The sequence below is a fragment of the Paramacrobiotus metropolitanus genome, unplaced genomic scaffold (genome assembly GCF_019649055.1).
Source record: "Paramacrobiotus metropolitanus isolate TYO unplaced genomic scaffold, Prichtersi_v1.0 Parri_scaffold0000047, whole genome shotgun sequence".
NCBI lineage: Eukaryota > Metazoa > Tardigrada > Eutardigrada > Parachela > Macrobiotidae > Paramacrobiotus > Paramacrobiotus metropolitanus.
The window spans coordinates 456,324-476,130 of record NW_026570267.1 but is presented as its reverse complement, the minus strand read 5'-3'; the positions used below and the strand labels follow the sequence as shown (position 1 = coordinate 476,130).

Below are 19,807 nucleotides of genomic sequence, written 5' to 3'. Positions count from 1 at the left end.
CCGCTTATACTAGTGTGTGTGTGTGAAACTAGTCTGACAAGTGCTTGACCGCAAATCAAAAGGGCTTTTACTATAAATTAATCGTTTATACCTTTTTATGTCCATGAACTTATCACTTATGTCATAATCGGAATTAATGGCATCAGTATGGACATACTATAAGTTCCAAGCTGAACTGAAAAATTTTGATTTGTACTGCGTACTACCGAAAAGACACAGACCGAGGAGCGCGCGAGTACTTTCAAAGCAGTTACACAATTTGATAGGTTGAACCTAATCGTACCAGAGTATTTACAGACACGCTGGTATAGGCGTATTGCGAATTATTTTATCGATCGCATCCAGAGCAAATCTGCCGACTCCCGTTGACCGTACCCAGTCGTTCACTTCCGCGGCGAAATTGTGACTGCACATACAACTGTGTAGCAGGCCTAGGCTTTCTTGTCAGATTTACAGATTTCACTACATATACAATCTCTAAGGTTTCTGAAGTGTTGCATCCTAGATCGTCCATCCCATGTTAACTTATTGAGGTACAAACTGCACACATTTTACATTTTACTGGCACCATTAGTGCATTATCCAAGACGTGACCTTTGATTATTATTTCAGTGTGTCACCCGAGGAAAGTCAAAAGTAACAAAACCTCCTAACGTGCCATGGCTGAGCAGGAATCCAGTGAAATGATCACAGCTCCTGTGAAATGTAAGAAAAATAATAAGCACAGCCAACTACTTCATAATGATATCCGTCTGTCTGCAAATTTGTGCCTTTAATTTAATTGTAGCTGACATTGACACTTGCGACGACTATACGGAAAACGAGAAATATGTTTATCGCAAAATTCCGCCCATATATCGGCAGATGTGGGTGAATTGCGTTCTTTCCACTGTGCGATTCATCCTGGAAAGTGTTCCTCTTGCATGGACAGCTTACAAATGTTTGAGACTGATCCTGGAACGCTGACCACCGACACCAGTACAACGGTAAGCTTTTAAATTGTACCCAGGTAACCGGTACTTTTAAACTTGCAAAGGAATATAATCGTATAAGTACTAACGTGACAGTCTACATACAGATGTTTTATGGTTCTGCAGAAAAATGAGAGCAACAGTACGCACACTGTGCCCCCTGACTGGATGTTCTCGCATTCGTGGGTTTTTATATGGATAATGCTCGCCTTGTTTTGGCTGATTGCTGCAATCCAGGTTTTTACGCTACGAGAGATGCAACGATGGCGTCCGGGCGCAGGGCAAGAGCAGTTACGTGGCATTATACTGTCACTGATTCATGCCGGTCCCTCGCTTCCAGTGATAATGGCACTGAATTGCTTCGAGCTGCTGTTTGCTGTGCTATGGAGCGTCTTCACCTGGAAGGAATACTTGCACGGGTCGGGGTGTCCAACCAAGGCTGGCCTGGACGCCGATCCGATCATTGGTCTGCTGATCACACCATGGACCGTCTTAGTCGTTGCGATTCTTTTCACTGGACAGTCGTGCCGCTCGAAAATGTCTCGTTTGACCAAGAAATTTATAAAGCCAGCAGTCCCAGCGCAGTTGCTGATATAACTCCACGGTCCGCCTTGAGAAATTCGAACGGTTGCCGGTACTTCGCGTACGGAGACAATCATAAAATAAGTACACCCCACCAGTAATTGTCGGTAAAGTATTTTCCATATTGTTTAGTGGATCCTTTATTATTAGTTTATTATTAGTTCTTAAGACTCGAAACCCTTTCCACTTAATTGGTTCACCTTTGGTTGTCCCATATTTTGACCTTTCTTTCCCTCTCTCTCTCTGTGGTCCGCTCCTGTGTATGAAACTCAATTACGTATGAAGGTCTCTTTCTCTGAGATATTAAGCTAGAGCACTAAATTAAATACAGTACTCGTATTGATTCTTAATTGATTGATTGTTGATTGATTGTTTGTTTGTGTGCTCGTAAAATAAAGAACAAAATTATGTATGCCCACTGTTTACGAGGGGGCCAGAATGTGCGTACATCGCGAAAGGTTGAGTCATTAAATCATTGATCGACCAGACAGACGACCATCTTTCTAGTTATAAAAGTACTGTAAGTTAAAACAAATGGATATTACAAAATTAAAACGATTAAATTGTTTTAATATTCTGATTTTCATATCAATAGATTCATATATCCTTACGACCTTATTTTTTGGAAATTATCTCCTAAACGAACATTGATTTTTTCAAGAAGTTATTAATTTCATAAAATACAGGATCACACAAACGTTCCTACCATTATCTTTAAAAAAATCACAAGTTTTGGAGAAAGTCTAAATAAAATTTTTGAAAGTTGTAGTACTTAAGGGTTTTTAATACTTAAAAGTTGTTAGTTTTGGAAATTATCTCCTAAATCACCATTGACCTTTTCAAAAAGTTATTATTTTTATAAAATTGAGCATCACACAAACGTTCCTACCTTTATCTTTAAAAAAATTATCAGTTTTAAAGCAGTTCTTAAAAAAGTTTGAAATGTTGCAGTACAGTACTTAAAATGTCGTTAGTACTTAAAGGTACTGTACTACTAATTAAATTACTTATTTTGGCAATGCGTGAGTACTTTACAGTACTCAGTACGTAAGTTGTAGAAATTAAATGTAGTACTACTAGCACTTAATCGCCAGCGTATTAATACAATAATATTAAAAGCTGTATTACAGTACTGTATACTGTACAGTATTACAGTTGTAGTACTGTACTATACCGTTGTAGTACTGTTGTAGTCTGTTTCGCAGCTTAGCAACCTAAACTACAGATCTGTGTATGTTATTTAAATTGTCAATTCCATCAAAATTATAACTTTTTTAAATTTTGAAACCTCTAAGATGTTTTTAAAACATGTTCGAATACCTCAAAATAACTATTAATTTTTCCAAAGTCGGCTCTAAAGCTTTTACATTTCCAGAATTTCTAAACATTTCTAAATATTTCGACTTGCCCAGCAGCGGGCCGTTACCTCTAATTTTCTGAGCCTCCAGAGTTTCGAATTTTGAAAATGTCTAGAAATGTCTGAGTACTCGCGGTCTTAAGGGTTTGGCCCGGTACTTAGCACCAAATCTGAATGTGTATCCAGTGACTAACGAGATTCCATCGACCTCGGGACTTTTTTAGAGCAATCTGACCTCGGGATAATTTTCAGCGCATTTTTCTGATATTGAAACCATTTTTCAAATTTTTGAAAGAAATTCTTTGAGGCCCCTCTGATTGCATGATGCCACTAACAAAACTTATTTTGCATTTTGAACACTTTTTCTAGGTGAATCGATGTCGCTGATTCTAAATATGCTGTCAGAAAAATTGTATGAGTTATCTGAAGAAAGAATTTTTCTTTTAAAGTTTCAGGAAAATTTTGCAAAATTTTGTTTGTATAAAATTTTTCTTTCCTTTGGCTCAAACAATTTTTCTAACAACATATTCAGAATCAGCGACATCGATTCTCCTAAAAAAAGTGTTCAAAATGCAAAAATAAGAGTTTTGTTAGTGGCGTCATTGCAGCCGCCCAAGGTTGGGGCGTATGGGGCCTGGCAGTCAGAAATTTTTTCTTTCAAAAAAAAATTTGAAAAATGGTTTCAGTATCAGAAAAATGCGCTGAAAATTATCCCGAGGTCAGATTTGCTCAAAAAAGTCCCGAGGTCGATGGGGGTCTCTAAGTTTAGCCACTGTCCACGGCAACTTCCGCTGTCGCGCTCCCAAACCCTAATTCTCATAACGGTCCTCATACTCATAACCCTATTCCTAATTCAGAATTCATACTCAAAACGGCTTTCACAATCATAATCATACTTTGATCCTACCGGTTATCATATTTTTGTTCATAATCATAACTCAAACCTTTACCGCTACTCATACCAGTGCGGTACTGCGCTTATTGTTATTAGCAAAAGCATTATATTGTTTATTAATCGTAAAAACCGTATTATTGACGCTAAGTAGTAATTGCTGTTGCGCAAATTGTGCACCGTTCTTGAATTTTTTAAAAATTTTTTTAATATCTGCTTTTGTCCTGGCTAGCAACGATTAAACTGCGTTATTACTCTTCCTGTGTTCTATTGCTGCACAGTGTACACGATGCTTTTGTCGAAATTTAGTTTTATGGAAATGAAAAGTTAACAGCCCGTTCACTTTTTGTTTGGTGGAAGCTACGTAGTAAGCCCATTAACATTTCAGGTTTTTTCATCATTAGCACTACTTCAAGTAGTTTACAAAAGATGGACGAAAGTGGACAATGGTAGATTTTTTTGCTCAGGTTTTATATGCAGATTAAACTACTTAGCTTTCGTTACCCAGTTCAAGTTTGCTAAAGTCATTTTGTAATGAAGCCATTTTCGAATAAATATTTTTTCGCTACTAATTATGATGAAATAATTTTTACGAGTGGACGAAAGCGGGCGGTTGAGTAGACTTACATGAACACATAGTTGTAATTGAATATTACATTTTTGACACACCAGCATGAGTAATGGTTAAGATATGAGCTATAATTATGAATAAATTAATATGATGACCGGTAGGACCAAAGTATGATTATGATTATGAGGGCCGTTATGAGTATGGACTCGAAATTAGGAGTAGGGTTATGAGTATGAGTATGAGGGCCGTTATGAGTATGGATTCGGAATTAGGAGTAGGGTTATGAGTATGAGTATGAGAGCCGTTATGAATATTAGGTACATACCTAGCCATGCAAAAAAGTGTCTAGGATTGCGCGACAGCGAAAGTTCCCGTGTATGTACCCGAATTTGGTGCTATGTGCCGGGGCAAATCCCTTGATTGTCTAATTTATATGTAATTTCTAAATATTAGGCCTCGTCCCCAATCTGTAGCGAATCTAGCTACGGTACAGGACACCACCGTCCCATAATAGGAGTTACGCGATACGGTATGTCGGTTCTCGCTTCGCATATCTGGTTATCAGTGCAAAGATTCGGGACGGGGTGCTGCGTATCCGAATGCGTCCCGTTTCCACAACTCTCAGATACGGTATCCTGCGAACCGCATCTCAGAACCCGTACCAAACCCGCGTCTCACATCAACCAAAAATTTTACGAGCGCTTTTTACGCATACCCTGAAATACAAAGAAAAACGATACGGTACGCAAAGCCACCTCCAGAGGTGGCTTTCCCTGGTATTTTTTTGTTGATGAGCGAGCATTTTTTAGTATTGCCGTTGTGTGACGATTTCTTTTCGTGAGTTATTTACGTTTTATGAAATTCCTAATCATTTTAAAACCCAACTGAATGCACAAAAAACTGAAACAGGAAATGTGACCAGCTCAAAACAATAAAAATTCTACCAGATAACAACAATTAAGTACTACAACATCATGCGGCTACAGAGAAGCGGAATGGTTTCGAAAAACAATGGTTTCAAAAAACAATTATTAAGACCGAGTGTGTTTTGGAATACGAAATTGGTTTGTATTCTTTACCATATAAAATACTGAATAGGAGCGCTCGGACAATGAAGATCTAAATTTCAAATTTTGATCCGTATGTACTACTTATGTAGCTGCTCTAACGCTATTACTATACTGCAGCATGCTGGCCAAAATAAATAATTGCGCGGGTGGTGCGACTGATCTGACTCATCACCAGCTAAAAAGTAAGGACAATGATGCCAAAAACTTTCAATCCAGTGAACAACATCTAGCAATTCAGACTAGGAACTAACTAGAATGAGGGCATAAAAACAGCACAAGAATACGCAAATACGCAAATGCAGCGATACGGAACCAAAGCTGAAGGTTCGATACAGAAAACGGAGAGTGAGCCCAGTTTCGATATGCGTAGCCTGTGCTGCATCTTGGTGATGCGCACCAAATAGTGTCCCATTTTTGTACTGTAGCGAAACTAGATACGGTGCTGTATCGCAACGAGATACGCTTTAGAAAGGGGACAAAGCCTTTAAATATCTAAAAGCCGCGCCGACGCGGACGAAGCGCTTTAAATATCTACAAGTCACTTGGGGCAGTAACCGAACCGGTTTAAGTGACTCGTGCTTGGAACCGTTAGAAAGGAAGTGACTTCGATGTCAAGTCGAACCACATACGGAACCGAACCGGTCGAACCGTTGACATCTCTACTCACATGGCGGCTCGGTGATACTGGTGGTAGCTTGGGCATTCTCTAACCTCGAAATCTAATAAACATGTATTAATTTTATTTTAATAAATACTGAAGAGCTTGACTGATGGCTGAAAAAATCTTACAATTAGTATCTAAAGATGCAGCCTGCAAAGACACCTTGGGCGACCGTTAACTGTTCCCCGCAAGTTTCCATTAATTCTGCGCTAAAAAATGGTATTTTATGGGCATCGTGTGCAGATATATGACCCCACTCAATCCATTTTATCACCGTAAAAATATTTTCTGTGGTACCAAAAAAATCAAGTCTTCAGTTCGTTAGATCTGTAATATAAAGTTACATTAAAAACGCGATAAAGAACCATGAAAAAAGAAAAACTTACGGGGGCTTTCACAGTTTTCAGAAAATGCTCGAATTTAACCGGAAAGCTTGAAAAAATTCCGCATTTCCAAATGTTTAAAATATTTTCGTAGCTGGCCTCGCTGGGTTTCATATTTGAAATATTTCTCAAAATCTTTTTTAATGCTTTACGAAGTATATTTTGTATTTCTTTAATTCTTCCATACCTCAAACACAACTGGTCGCGCGCTAGCGCGACCGATACTTCAGCAGTGTTGTATTTACTATTGGTCCAGCGGCTTACTTACTTTTTACTTTTCGTCCTGTCGTCGATTTTACTATTTACTTTACTATTTACTTTTCGTAATCTTCCGGTATTACTATTACTTACTTTTTAATTTTCCGTCATAGCCTTACTTACTTTTTACTTACTTAGTAATTACTAGTAAAATAGTATTTACTATTCGTGTAAGGTTTTTACATGAACCGCGTGCGCAGCAATTTCTTTAACATATGCAATCTTGTTTTCACAGAGCGGCAGGTAAAAAATTTATTACTTGAACTACCATTTTACTATTATGCAGAAAATTTGGTACTTCGACTAGTGCATTTTTCCCTCGAAACGGTTTTGTTTTGCTTAAAGTTATCGTGTTTGACAAACCGACGTGCATATGTAAAATATTGCATGGTACCCCGATAGCAAACAAAATCAGCAACATTTCATTAATAAGCCAATGCTTACTATACGAGCATTATATTAGAGCCCATCTGACAGTCACGTAACTCGCGCATCAAGTGCTCGATAGCGTCTCCGCTGCAGCGAAAATTCAGCGCTGCAGAAGGAAACCTGTAGTGCCAAACGTAAATCTTACGAAAAATTGAGTTTGACAGAGTTTTGGTACTGTCGGCCGCGTTATATTTGTTGCTGACAAATAGTAAACTAAAATATTTACTAATTAAACTTTTTCCATTCGGTATCTCTTACTGTTACTTACTGTTTACTTTTTCCAACTCGGCTGCTCTTACTTTTACTTACTATTTACTTTTCTGTCTTGCAGTCTACTTACTTTTTACTTAATTACTAAAACACAAAAAAAGCTTACTAAGTAAGGTTTACTATTTACTTTTACTAAGTAAAGCAACACTGGATACTTGTACTATGTTTATTGTGCGGTCGGATTCCATGATTTGCCATGAAAACAACACCCGCAGCGGTTGCCCAAAACGTCACTTTAATGATTTTGAAAGAAAAGCCTTCCTAGGGGCACGCTACTGTCACTGGCACTGCCTTAAACCGTTTAAGTCAAACGGTCTCATTCTGTACCCTCTCATGGGCTGCAGCTACAGAGTACAGATTTTTACAGAGCTTTGTGGGGGCTTCCGCTTCATCAGTTCATGTGAATTCATTCTGATACACACTGTGACGGTAAAAAATGTGTAGTTTATACAATACTTTATAGTGTACACTGCAGTTCAACAATTTTTTGCTTGTTAAAATGTTACTTTAACTTGTTAGTTCGCATCTCTTATGCACTTTCGATCTGGATTTTTAGTTTGTTTACTCGCTTCCATCGTAATCGAAACATAACCTGTAACTGATTCCAAAACTCTGTTACTGCCGATACATTATCATCCCCGGACTGCATCGGCGCTGCAAAGAACGCCATGCCTCGCCAGAAGCAAAAGGAGCCTAAACTATCGAAAACACCACGCAAAGGCATCACCGTTCCTCCTCGTGTTATAGGAGGACGGCATAGCGCTCGCGTGCGACGCGAAGACACACCAGAGGCAGAGGAGTCTGCATCAGGCAGTGAGAGCGGCAGTCGTTCTGCGTCGCCATCCGAATCCCCCGTTGCCTCCACTCCGTCGCGTTCTCCATCACCTCCGCATCGTCGCGCTCCGCGTGTTCGTGGAGTTAATACCGTTAAGGCAGTCAAAACGGTACAGAAGCCCGAATCTAGCCGTCGACGACCACGTCCGGGACAGGGAGTCCAGCAGACCCAAGCCACTGGCAAGCGACAAGCACAGGTATGCCAATTGTGAGCCTTGTGTGTGTCGAACAGCGCTTGTGACGGCTTGTGACGCTTGTGACGGCTTGTCCTTAGTTTTTCTGGGGTGAAAATTCTCATGGAATAGAGTCATCACTCGCCTGTAATTTTGGAATGTAAAGTTTCATGGAAAGAAAAATTAGATTTGGAAAATTACGAGTGACGAATTGAAGGTGTCGAATGGACAATTTGAATCTTAGTTTGTTGGAAATTTCCACAATTTATTAGTTTAATAGCAGACTCACAGTACGTGATTATTGATGGATTTCTCATTTGTTTTCTGCATCATTTTATTTTACGAATGCTTTTAGGTGGCCAAAAAGCCGCGTCGTCGACCCGGAATTCTGGTGCTGCGAGATATCCGTTTTCTGCAGAACACCACGCACACACTCATTCCACGCTCATCCTTTGCCAGACTGGTGAGGGAAATCGCGCACAAACACACACCAGATCTGCGCTTTCAAGCTGTCGCCCTGCAGGCGTTGCAGGTTGGTAGTTTTCACTATTTTTAGCCTAGTTTCTTAAAACCTTGGTATATTTTTCGTCTGATCTAGAGGTATTGGGTTTTTGAAGCTGAGTAAGGCATTAATCAGTTCTTATTATAGGAGGCTTCCGAACATTTTCTGATTTCCCTCTTTGAGGATGTCAACCTGTGCGCTGTACACGGCCGCCGTGTAACCATCATGCCACGGGATATGACACTGGTTCTGCGATGTGAGTCCACGTCTTAGATGTCGTATTGTCCAGGTTGCAAAAGCCACGTATCGAAATCAGTGTTGTTGAAGCAGTTTTCTATTGTTAAGCGATTGTATGTGATTAGTAAAGTAGTAACGCCAGTCAGCTGAAAAGACCCACTACAAAGTGTGTCTTTTTAGTTGACTGGCGTTAATTGGGAACACGGATTGTTGTTGACCGATTTTGTTTTTGCAGTGCGTCGTGATGCCCGATATCGTTCATTGGAGGAGCAAGGCCGACATCGTGTGCGCATGTAAATTACACATTTCGGAACAAGTGCAGCATGAAAATGCAGTTGTGCTGATTGCTATGATGGCTTATTCCTTTTTCGGAAGACCGGGTCTTGTAAATTCAACTTGCATTTTTCCCTCTCACTGCTTGTAACTTGTACATAATTCGTGGCACATCCGTGCATTGTGGTTTACTTTCTCTTACGTTTCGGTATTTTGTATTATTCATGCCTGGTAGTTTCAGTTGAGCATGTTTATTTACTTTGTGCTCTGCTCCGTGAACCGCAAGGAGGTTTGGATTTATTGTTATCGGAAGTTTGCTATCCGGTCAGTATAGTTGCACGTTGATCTAACAATTTTTTTCGTTCTCTTTATATATAGATACTGTATTGTTACAGTTGGTATGTTATTTTTTTGCCTCGGTGCATGTTGGAATCGGTTAGCATTGCTTTGAATTTGTGTAGTACTCGTACAGTACCTCATTTATAGTTCTCTTATTTTGTTTCTGAATAAAGTTGTCGCATCAGTGAGCTTTTTGGGTGCATCCGATAGCGGCGATCATTGTCCGAAATATATGTATATATATAAATATATTTTTTGTTCATGTTCTTTATGTATTAACAGATTTCGATTTCATTAATAAGTGGGCTAAGCGTTCCAGAACATTTTATAAGCTGACTTCAATGTAGAGGCATTATGGAGTAATACATTGTTACGTTTGTCGATTACGAAACTAATGGTGAATTAGCGGAAAGATAACCCTGATTTCACGAAATGGGAGGCATATAAATCTAGCTGCACAAAAAATATGTCGGCATACTGTATAAGATATTCCTGCTCTGGTGTCCCGACAGGTTAATGTTTAACTACCCGCTCGTCTGTGCCCGTCTTCCGGTCTTTGGACGCGCACTTCCTTTATTCGGGGTTTTTGGGTTGAACTCTGACCAGCAGCGTTATCGTCCACCCACACCCATTTGCCGTGTTCCGTCGTGGTTGTGATCGGAGCTGGGGTGGTTGTCGTTGTTGGCGGGGGTCCTTGGTTAGGTGTGTCGAACAGGACTTCGCTGGTGTATAGCCGACGATTGGCAAAATATTCGTCTCGGATGAAACTGAAAATAGCCATTGTAAAATTTCAGTGCAATACTGGTCTCCATAAAAGGCCATAATGTGGTGACCTTTCTTACCCAACACAGTCCACGTTAAACCAGTGGTCGCACACCAACGTTATGGGATTGAACAACGTCCGGTTAACGCAGATATAGCTGGTCATGTTTCCATTAATGTCACAACGATGGAACGTCTGGCACTGAGTGGCTGGATCTGCAAAACGATAGTGCAAAAAAGAAATTTTGCGAGTACGCATATTTGGTCGAATTCAGCATATCCATGCGATCCCGAATTCCTGTTCACTCTAGAGTAGCTGGTAACAATTTTATATAAAATCCATATACATGTAAAAATGAACTGGATGAAAATTTTAAAAGTCCATGAAGACGCATTGTCAAACATAGACTAATTTTGAATAAAATGTTATAGAAACATTTATTTTGCCATGAGATTAAAAGGTACAGTACATTACGAAAATACTTTACCTGCCCACGAACAAGGCATTATTGTGGACAAAAATAAAATTTTACCGGGCTTTTAATGATTTCGCACCTGCGTAATAACCGGGAAATTCTTTTTCAGCGCAAGTGAAACCGGGTGCAGGAATGTCGTAGTCACCCCGCTCTGGCCACTGTCCGACCCGCTGTGCTAAGAGCGCGTAGATCTCTTGGTTAGTCAGCACCTTCATCCAATCAAAAACATACTGATGGGAAAACGTATTGGATGCGGCAAGTGTACCAACCAAAAAACACGAGAGAACTATAGCGATCTTCATCTTTAAAGAGCGATCGAGTGACCTATCCTTTCCAAAAATTGTATTAAGCCGAAAACATGTGAACCCGGTTCTTACTGTTAAAAAATATATGAGCGTTATATATATAGCCACTGTCTTCCTCCTGTCATTTTATGGTTATCGTAGCATTGCGCTACATCTGCCAAAAGCCAGTTCTCTGGCACATAAAGTTCAATTTTACTTACCGCAATTCAGGTGACTACATGTCATTTACTATATAACATACAGTCTCGAGATTTTACTGGGGCTGCCGATAATTGTATTAAATTTTATTGACCTTTACGATGTTATAAAACACTTTGGAGGCCAGTTTGGTAATGATGACTTTTTACAACTCTTTTTGTTTCGTTTGTCCGTTCCTAATGCAACATGCCTGTATAAATGATATAACTGGAGCATAATCCCGTCACGTCAAGTTCGAAGCCGATTTCCGTCTTGCGAATGCTAATTATGCACGAGACTACTTGTGGAGTATTTACTTAACGCGAACTTGAGATCATTTTTCTCTTGCGCGCTCAAGAGATATGTACCAGTTTGAAATTAAACACCAACGGTTGTGTCGCTTGTAGGTCCACTGTAGTACTGTGTCGATGACAAATTTATGGATTCTTGCAATATATGCTCATTGTTGACTGGTTTAGATCCTTTTGCTATCATGACACTGTAATTTCGTTCATAGTTCGAATAAAACGAGAAAATCCACATAAGATTTGATAAAGATCAAGGCAAAGCATTTTGTGACAAAACAGCCTTTGGTAATTATTTTCCTGCGTAATACTCACATGTGGTTTTTACCATTTTACTGGCTGATTTTCCAATATCTTTGGAGTAAGGGATTTTATTCAGGTACTAGTTCACAGTTGCATAAGTGTTATAATCAGTTCCATAAAAAATTATAACAGCGGAGATATTGTTTGCATACTCTGCATTTATTTAAAGTTTATCGATCGGCGCTTATCGTAAATGTTACAAACTAGTACCCTATAGATTCTATTGCTAAATAGCTATCGATACCAGTGATAAATAATTCATCCTGTACATGCTTGCAATGTTTTTGCAAGCTTTCATTTTGCCTTAAGAACTTCCAACCTAATTAAATTAACAAAAGTTCATTTTTTTATGTTGCACATGTTATAAAAAAAATCACTAGATTTTTTTACGTAGCACATGCTATAAGCTGCTACCAGTGTGCTACCGATCAGCTCCCATACGATGCCGACCGCTGCGGTGCTTCTCGGAAATTTCAACCGGAAGAGCACGCGTTGGTAGACTGTGGATCCGAGGACGCTGTTTCTCCTGGAGCTATGTGTCTGAAATATACGCAACTCAGCCCGCGAGCTTTTATATGTATGGGAAGCGGAAACACCTTTATATTTACTCATTTTATTTGTTTTACAATACATATTCGTTTGCAATTTGACTTGGATAAGCATTATTTTCATTGGTTCGTGCATAATCTCATTTGTATGTTTTAGTTAAAATCCTTAAACAAACGCTTTTGCTACGCTGCATCTCCGCATTTGTTTATAAAACAGATCCATACAGTATGTCTTATATCGCCTTTTTAGGGGATAAGCGATGGAAAAGCGTTATTCGACGATGTGCCCAAATCTCTGCGCATGGTCATATCCAAGGCTGCGAATGGGGTTTTGACTGTATGTTAAACCGGCGTGCATTGATAAATTTAACAAATAAATAATAATTCAGACGTCAATCGATATCACAGGTCAACTTTTGTATTTTGCTTCTAGCTCGCGGAACATATTGGGAGCAGGTAAGCTTGTGGTCCGGACGGCTATTTTACATTACTGTACTTCAATTCAATAACTGCTGCAGTCCACTGGTGTAAACGCGGCAGTTAAACTAAGTTCAAACTTTTGAAGTAGCAAGCACAATGATTAGTAATAATCATACAGTAAAAACTCACATGTTATCTTACCATGCCGAATTACATATATTACATTTTATCGGTGGCCAAAAAGTAGCGTCAATATCTATATTAACAAAAATACAACTGGTACTGCAACGGTAATGATTTCATTCGTTCCAGTGTTATTGTACGCGGGATGGATGTAATGCAGCAGCTGCTCCGGCCTGCTCCCGATTGAACTTATTTTGCGGTTTTTGTATTTATATTCTGTTTTTAATTTCAATGTAATGTTCAATGTGGTTAATCGGTTTATTCCACCCAGATCAACGGAAACATTAAACAGCAACCGAAAAATCAACACAACATACGTACATACATAGATTACATTTATATCGGAAAAAACCGTCTTTCGTTTTTCCGTTTACCCAACAGTTATAATCTAGCATCAAAATTATATTTTCATAAAAGCTGTCCGTAGATCTCTCCCGACAATTTTATCACAGATATTTATCTGGAGGGTCAAGGATTTGCTGCAATAGTATCTTCGATCCATTTCCGGTATCTGCCCACTACAATCATAATCTTGCTGTACTCTGTACTTTCGAAGATGTGAATGTTTTCAGAGACGGATCTGCTAATACTGTATACGTACCTCTGACATATACTCCAGGTAGCTTTGGTTGTGCACATCTAATTAAAGATGTAAAAATAAATATACTGCCATCGCAGTTTTTGTTTGCACTATAAAATCTAAGAGGTAACTGCAACGATTTACACATAATACGTAAGTGATTCACCGGCAAATCCATATTAGAAAATATTCAGTGCTTACCCGAATCCCCAACTAGTTACTCCCATCAAGTCGAACGAACCATCCACCATGAGACACACTAACGGACCTCCTAACAATATTGGACAACAGCATTTATCACTTTGTAATTTCGGTTGACACCCTGACTGCATCGCAGAATTTAGTTCCCTGATTACACGCATTATAAATATTCGTAAGTACCGGAATCTCCTTGGCAAGCATCGATGCCACCTTCGCGATATCCGGCACAAAACATGTTATCCGTAATCGCACCCGGGAACAAGTTGCGGCACATAACATCATCAATAATAGGCACGGTGGCCTGCCGCAACCGATCTCGGGGATTAGCAGGGATAAAGTTTCTCTGTTGTTTATCCTCGGTATTGGCATCGCCATTGCCACTTCCCATGCTGAGGGGTGCCGAAAAGTTCACGAAAGAAAACTTGAATCCGGCAAATCCTGAATGCATTGTAGTGTTAGAATATTATTACGTGCATAAGTATTATCAAATTTTTGGCTCGGACTGATGCATAAAATAACACTGGTATTCACCGTTTTTGCTTCCTTCAGTTGGGAATGTCTCTCCCCATCCAGTGATGTAACACATGGTTCCGGGAGGTAGGAAAGTATCTTTGGACAGGCAGGCAAATCGTTTAGTATCGTCGTTATTTAAGTTGGACACTGTCTACAAAAAATCCGTTCACAGAATCGTACTACCGCTTCGGACAACCTTTAGTTTGAGATTGTGACGGCAAACCTTGTCAATTTTTATCAAAGCTAAATCACTGTCGACTGTATCTGGACTAAATTTTTCGTGGATGATGATCTTCGTGATTCCGGTAATTAGCTCTGTTCCTTCTTTGACTGATAAGTCATGCTCACCAATTCTTACTTCATACTGGTGAGCGGAAGTTCTACAAAGTCGCATTTCATTTTAACTTCAAACGCATTTGTGCTGTCAACATCATTCGAAGAACAACGAATAACAAGACTTGTACTTACGCTAAAACTGGGTAGTAACAGTGTGCCGCCTGAAAAGCACAAATATTAAACCAATATGCACATTAAACTACAATTGTTCTATTAGCCAACGGCTAGTTAAATGCATACCGACAGCACCCAGTTCGGAGCCACCAATGTTCCTAAAAAGTGCAACATCCATTTAGTACCGTATAATTTTTATATAATTATATTTTTATATAATTTTTATATAATTAGCACGTGAACGTGCGTGCAAAGTATAATGAACAATTTTAACGGGTACGAAATTACTGCACACTATCAGTTGTTTCTAAACTGGACTAAGGGTAATCCCAATGACACTAGTGGTAATTTGTAACCTCGTCATCTGGCACCGGGACTACCGGCACACTAAGCAAAGGTATTATGACACTTCTACAGACTACAGTTTACTTATGGTTTGTTATCATACCTCCGCAAAATACTCGGTCCGAGCCACGGGTAAGAATAGCAACCTGCCAGGGCCAGGAAAATGGACGCGCTTCACTTCCCCCGACGATGCTAATTCAAAAATACATCGTAATAACTTATTAATAATATTACTCAGATTAGAAACATATTCGAGTTTTACGCAGTTACAGGCAGTGCACAGTGAGTACTGTACAAAAATATTTAACCAGACTAAATCAATTTACTCTGCACTCGATGACTCGACCAGAGCTTGTGCGGACTATTCAGCAATTCTACACATCTAAGTTGTCTAAGGAATAGGATATACGCATACTTCCAGTAACGTCAGTTACAGTAGTTCGGTACTGCAATAAGTTCAGCTGTATGACAATATTCTGACCACCAAAAATAAGGCGACTACAAATACGTACGACTTCAAATACATATTTGGTTAATAATAATTGTAAAACATGCTGTAGGTGGTTATTTGAAAATTCTAAAATTGTCAAGATTGTTGCTCAACTTCCCGTCACAAAGCCCCTTACCTGCCGAGTTGACCGGATGACGCCAGTAACGGAGCAATCGGTGGTCGGCCACACTTAAGCGTATTCGGCTGCGGTGGGGTGAATTCCCACGTGACATTGAAACCCTTTTCGTTGTATGTTGGATCGGATTTAAAGCGCAGCCGTACCGTTCCTTTCGTGGTTGTCAACATCTGCGGCCCATTCTTCCCACAAAACCAGGCCACTTCCTTGTAGTCGCCGGTGGACACTCGCTCCAATAACTGCGCGCGTGCACGTAAAATTTTAATTCGTAATCAACACAACGCATCATCCGCACGTTCAACTGTCGTGCGGTAAATCCTGGCAGCTAAAAGGCTAAATAATTCACCTACTGTTAATGAGTCAAATGCACATCGTCCGTTTCGGTCACCAGCCTCTAAATTGAAACTCTCCGAGTTGAAGCGCACGACCATACCGGCTGGTGCGTTGAAGTTGAAATCACAGTCCACCACATTGTCCGGATAGTTGCGCTCACCGAATCCCGGGGACGTAACGAAGCCCCTTTTAAAGGTAGCCGAATTGAATTCCTGTTAACACAGTTTCAGATATCGTATATGTATATCCTCACTACATGTGTTATCCATGCAGCAGATGATTAATGCAGCGCTCATGCATGCACCATCCCAGCTGACAACGTATACTTGTGTGCGAGTATAAATAGTTTTAATTAAGAAAGCCTGGATTATTTAACAAATGTCGGTGATTGTGAATATTGCGCTATACACGTTGCTAATCGTTACCGTGAAAATGTTTAACAATGTCTGATGCGGACATAGCCGGAAAAACTAGTACTGACCTGGCCACACGTTCGACTAAGAAACAACGTCTCGCTGACCATCCACGATATCCTAGCGAACGGAGTGGACGGACCACTGGACGCCGCATTGCGCCTGAAGGAGCATACTTCTATGACGGCATTGTTGCCCTCGAACAGAAAAACTGTCGGTGTTGCTCCTTGGCAAAATTTTGCTGAAACCACAACGAAACATAAAATTTCTGTGTTACATAATGTCGCGTATAACCTGCGCAAACGAAGCCGCTGATCTACGGTTGTTGTGCTTGAAATGAAATTGTTCAGATTCGGTAGATAGGCTTATCGTAATTCTGATACAGGTAATCGGAAAAATATTTTAAAAAATTTCCATTATTGTGCAATAACGAGTAGTTAAGTTTAAATTTTATTACATTAAGTCCATGCAATATAGCGGTACAAACAAGTCTATAGCGTCACCACACTACATTTTTTACTAATCATGCTCATAACTTTGCTAGCAGTAGCAGATATCTGTGCGAGGAAGATCAAACCGCAATACAATAATCACCGATAGGTTCCACAGAGTCCTTTGACAAGCCGACTTTTTAGCATCCACTTTGCCATCCAACTTGGTACCATCATATAAGGCCACCCATTCCCGTGTACAATCAATTTGCGACTGTCCAGGCGCACTGAATACTGAGTTTTGTTCAAAACGGAACTCTATATTCTACAAGATATTAAACTTTCATATTACGCTTGTCACAGAAGCAAAGACTGGCGTGCATTACTAAACAAATTTATGACCTGGCATGTCAGTAAGAAACAATCAAAATATGAGCAAGCCTCGAAATAAAAAAAATCATTGCAATATTCTGTAATATTGATATATTTATTGCACGTTCGTACTTCTTATGGCGACAGAAGGTCACTAGCGCTGTCAACTCACATTGCCTTGTTTGACGGTAATATTCCACCGGCATCGAATACTCTTGCCCCGACTGCGGGATGCCGACATAACCCCGCGTATACCAGACTGCGTATCCGGTCCGGCGCACTGATTATCTACGAGCATCCCCATAAAAAGAAGCTTCAACAGAAAAAAACACACACCGGGTAACGGTCACTGTATCCAGCGGCGACGGCGCATTACCTAATGACTCAATGGGGGCTATGTGATGAAAGAAAAATACGCGTACTTGGTCGTCGAAGCTGGTGGCGTCCACATGACCCACACAGTAATACACACTGAGCAATGAGCCGGCTATGGACAACAATGAGATCAGCCGGCTGACAGTTAAGGAGGAACTCATCCTCCCCAACTGGACGCGCAGCGGAATGACACCGGCAAAACGTTTTTCGGGAGAGTGACTTATAGGGGGATCAGCTGTACCGCATGGAACTGGAAAACATGATGATGATGACAAGTATAATGCGCTAATTCCTCCACACTGTCACAATAGTGTCAATGCGCGATGACTGCTACAAACCTGATCACGCGGCTATCAGTGCCGTTGTGTGTGTATGTGTGGGGAGCGCGCGCACAACGTGTCGCAGTGATTAATCGGCTAAATGGGACAATAGCAGGTTTTTAGCACTCTACAAAGATCAAGAGTCTATGGCTCAGTGTGTATTGGGTTAAACTCTACAGCCCCTTTATGCCAGGCTAAGGAATCGCCAGAGCCAGTATTATAACAAAGAACAACGACGAAAAAAAACGCTTTCGTGGGTATGGCCGCCTACATGTGGCATGAAAGACGCGACGACGTAATGGCTGGGAAATGCCTTATCAATTTGATTGACCATTTGGACAATGGTACCGGACGGACATAATTCGTATTGATCAATAAACCGGTGCTTAGCAGGTCGACGTGAGTTTATAAATATAAATTGTCTACACTCGGCGCGCACATACACGGCACGGCACTGCATTTCTCCGCTGTGCACATGTTTGGCATACATTATGCTATAATCCATCCAAGACCGTATACAATCTACATTTCCGTAAAAATGGAAATGATTTAATTGCACAGGAGCTGTGTCGGTGCGATCGTCTCTCGCCGCTCGCGGACTTTCATCTATTATATGCATGGTTGGTAGTTTTTCTCTGCCGTTCTTCTCTCTGTCAAACACGCTGCATCATCCGATCAAAAGATCGACCGCGAAAAACAACGACTAACGGAGCTAGAAATTTGTATTTGTCAGAGGGAGATCGCGAGCCGCTGCTGCGCATGGGTCAATGGACGGCAAGTATATGCAAAATTGTGATTTGTTTATTGAGTGTGGTCAAGCACCACATACGTACTGCACATGGACCCGATCATCAGTGACATATTATTGTACTGTATGCAGTGTGTAAGTATCGCCGCTTATTGGTGGCGCCACCACGAGTATCCCAAGTTCCTGATCTGACCAGTGAGGGCTATAATACTGCAAACTATACATCTGTGATTATATATGCGCAGTCTGTTGTTTGGTATATGTGCGTCGGGCGGGAGACTGTTGGAGGGCCTGATTAGGGAACATTATGCACGGTAATAGCTCCCCTTGACGAGTGGAAGTGCTGTATTAATCTTCCGGCATCGTAACGACACGGACGTGAAAAATCGTTTTCGGGAAAAAATGTGACAAGAAAATGGAATGTGCATAGATCTGTAACATATTCCTTCGTATTGCCGTATGAAATTTAAGTGAATACAAACAGTTGATATACTGGAGATCAGTTCGACAGGATTTTACCATTTTTCGAGTACTATTTTATTATTGTACAGTACTTGTATACAAGCATAATTATTTGTGTGCTGTACAGCCCGTACTCGTAGTTAGAATTTTGCATCGTGAAGGGAAGCAGCTTAACAAGTAACATTTTAGAAAATGCATCTACATTAACGTTGCAATTCTAACAAACCGAAAGTAAAAACCAGAGTGATTAATGTTGGCACAACAAGAGTCCCACTATTACAAAGGTCACTGGTGCAAGTGAATATGCACGCTCGGAATTCCAGCGGTTCGTTCGGACGCTGCAGATAGTTACACATG

At 40.3% G+C, this 19,807-nt stretch overlaps 4 protein-coding genes and 1 long non-coding RNA gene across 5 annotated transcripts; 3 read left to right on the top strand and 2 right to left on the bottom strand.

The window, feature by feature from the left end:
* The first annotated feature begins 395 nt into the window (after positions 1–395).
* LOC129591670 (uncharacterized) lies at positions 396–1,992 on the top strand. The gene is made up of 4 exons (XR_008690872.1): positions 396–533; positions 613–705; positions 788–986; positions 1,098–1,992. It is a non-coding gene; the product is annotated as an uncharacterized LOC129591670 (long non-coding RNA).
* A 5,906-nt stretch (positions 1,993–7,898) lies between these two features.
* LOC129591594 (histone H3-like) lies at positions 7,899–9,990 on the top strand. The gene is made up of 4 exons (XM_055487291.1): positions 7,899–8,475; positions 8,807–8,983; positions 9,101–9,209; positions 9,426–9,990. The coding sequence occupies exons 1-4, from the start codon at positions 8,113–8,115 to the stop codon at positions 9,485–9,487; spliced, it is 711 nt and encodes a 236-aa protein (XP_055343266.1). The 5' UTR covers positions 7,899–8,112; the 3' UTR covers positions 9,488–9,990.
* A 75-nt stretch (positions 9,991–10,065) lies between these two features.
* Positions 10,066–11,406, bottom strand: LOC129591595 (uncharacterized). The gene is made up of 3 exons (XM_055487292.1): positions 11,120–11,406; positions 10,645–10,780; positions 10,066–10,569 (listed from the first exon to the last, which is right to left on the bottom strand). Exons 1-3 carry the CDS (start codon positions 11,340–11,342, stop codon positions 10,323–10,325), a joined length of 606 nt encoding a protein of 201 aa, XP_055343267.1. The 5' UTR covers positions 11,343–11,406; the 3' UTR covers positions 10,066–10,322.
* Positions 11,407–12,011: 605 nt separating this feature from the next.
* On the top strand, positions 12,012–13,578 carry LOC129591596 (uncharacterized). Its single transcript, XM_055487293.1, has 5 exons — positions 12,012–12,206; positions 12,525–12,707; positions 12,929–13,015; positions 13,112–13,134; positions 13,411–13,578. Exons 1-5 carry the CDS (start codon positions 12,143–12,145, stop codon positions 13,516–13,518), a joined length of 465 nt encoding a protein of 154 aa, XP_055343268.1. The 5' UTR covers positions 12,012–12,142; the 3' UTR covers positions 13,519–13,578.
* On the bottom strand, positions 13,535–18,209 carry LOC129591593 (ovochymase-1-like). Its single transcript, XM_055487290.1, is given in 16 exon segments — positions 13,535–13,799; positions 13,883–13,920; positions 14,063–14,132; positions 14,243–14,500; positions 14,594–14,726; positions 14,799–14,955; positions 15,044–15,072; positions 15,152–15,183; positions 15,474–15,562; positions 15,997–16,235; positions 16,347–16,541; positions 16,811–16,983; positions 17,337–17,360; positions 17,363–17,498; positions 17,718–17,833; positions 17,922–18,209. Coding segments are annotated over 16 exon segments (1,899 nt in total). The 5' UTR covers positions 18,082–18,209; the 3' UTR covers positions 13,535–13,749.
* Between the last annotated feature and the right edge of the window lie 1,598 nt (positions 18,210–19,807).

Coding starts and splice junctions, on each gene's coding strand:
- LOC129591594 (XM_055487291.1), top strand. CDS start 8,113: ATGCCTCGCCAGAAGCAAAAGGAGCCTAAACTATCGAAAACACCACGC. Junction 8,476..8,806: donor CTGGCAAGCGACAAGCACAG/GTATGCCAATTG, acceptor GAATGCTTTTAG/GTGGCCAAAAAGCCGCGTCG. Junction 8,984..9,100: donor TCGCCCTGCAGGCGTTGCAG/GTTGGTAGTTTT, acceptor TTCTTATTATAG/GAGGCTTCCGAACATTTTCT.
- LOC129591595 (XM_055487292.1), bottom strand. CDS start 11,342: ATGAAGATCGCTATAGTTCTCTCGTGTTTTTTGGTTGGTACACTTGCC. Junction 10,781..11,119: donor ATTTCCCGGTTATTACGCAG/GTGCGAAATCAT, acceptor ATCGTTTTGCAG/ATCCAGCCACTCAGTGCCAG. Junction 10,570..10,644: donor TTTAACGTGGACTGTGTTGG/GTAAGAAAGGTC, acceptor GGCTATTTTCAG/TTTCATCCGAGACGAATATT.
- LOC129591596 (XM_055487293.1), top strand. CDS start 12,143: ATGTGGTTTTTACCATTTTACTGGCTGATTTTCCAATATCTTTGGAGT. Junction 12,708..12,928: donor CAGCCCGCGAGCTTTTATAT/GTATGGGAAGCG, acceptor TCGCCTTTTTAG/GGGATAAGCGATGGAAAAGC. Junction 13,135..13,410: donor GCGGAACATATTGGGAGCAG/GTAAGCTTGTGG, acceptor CATTCGTTCCAG/TGTTATTGTACGCGGGATGG.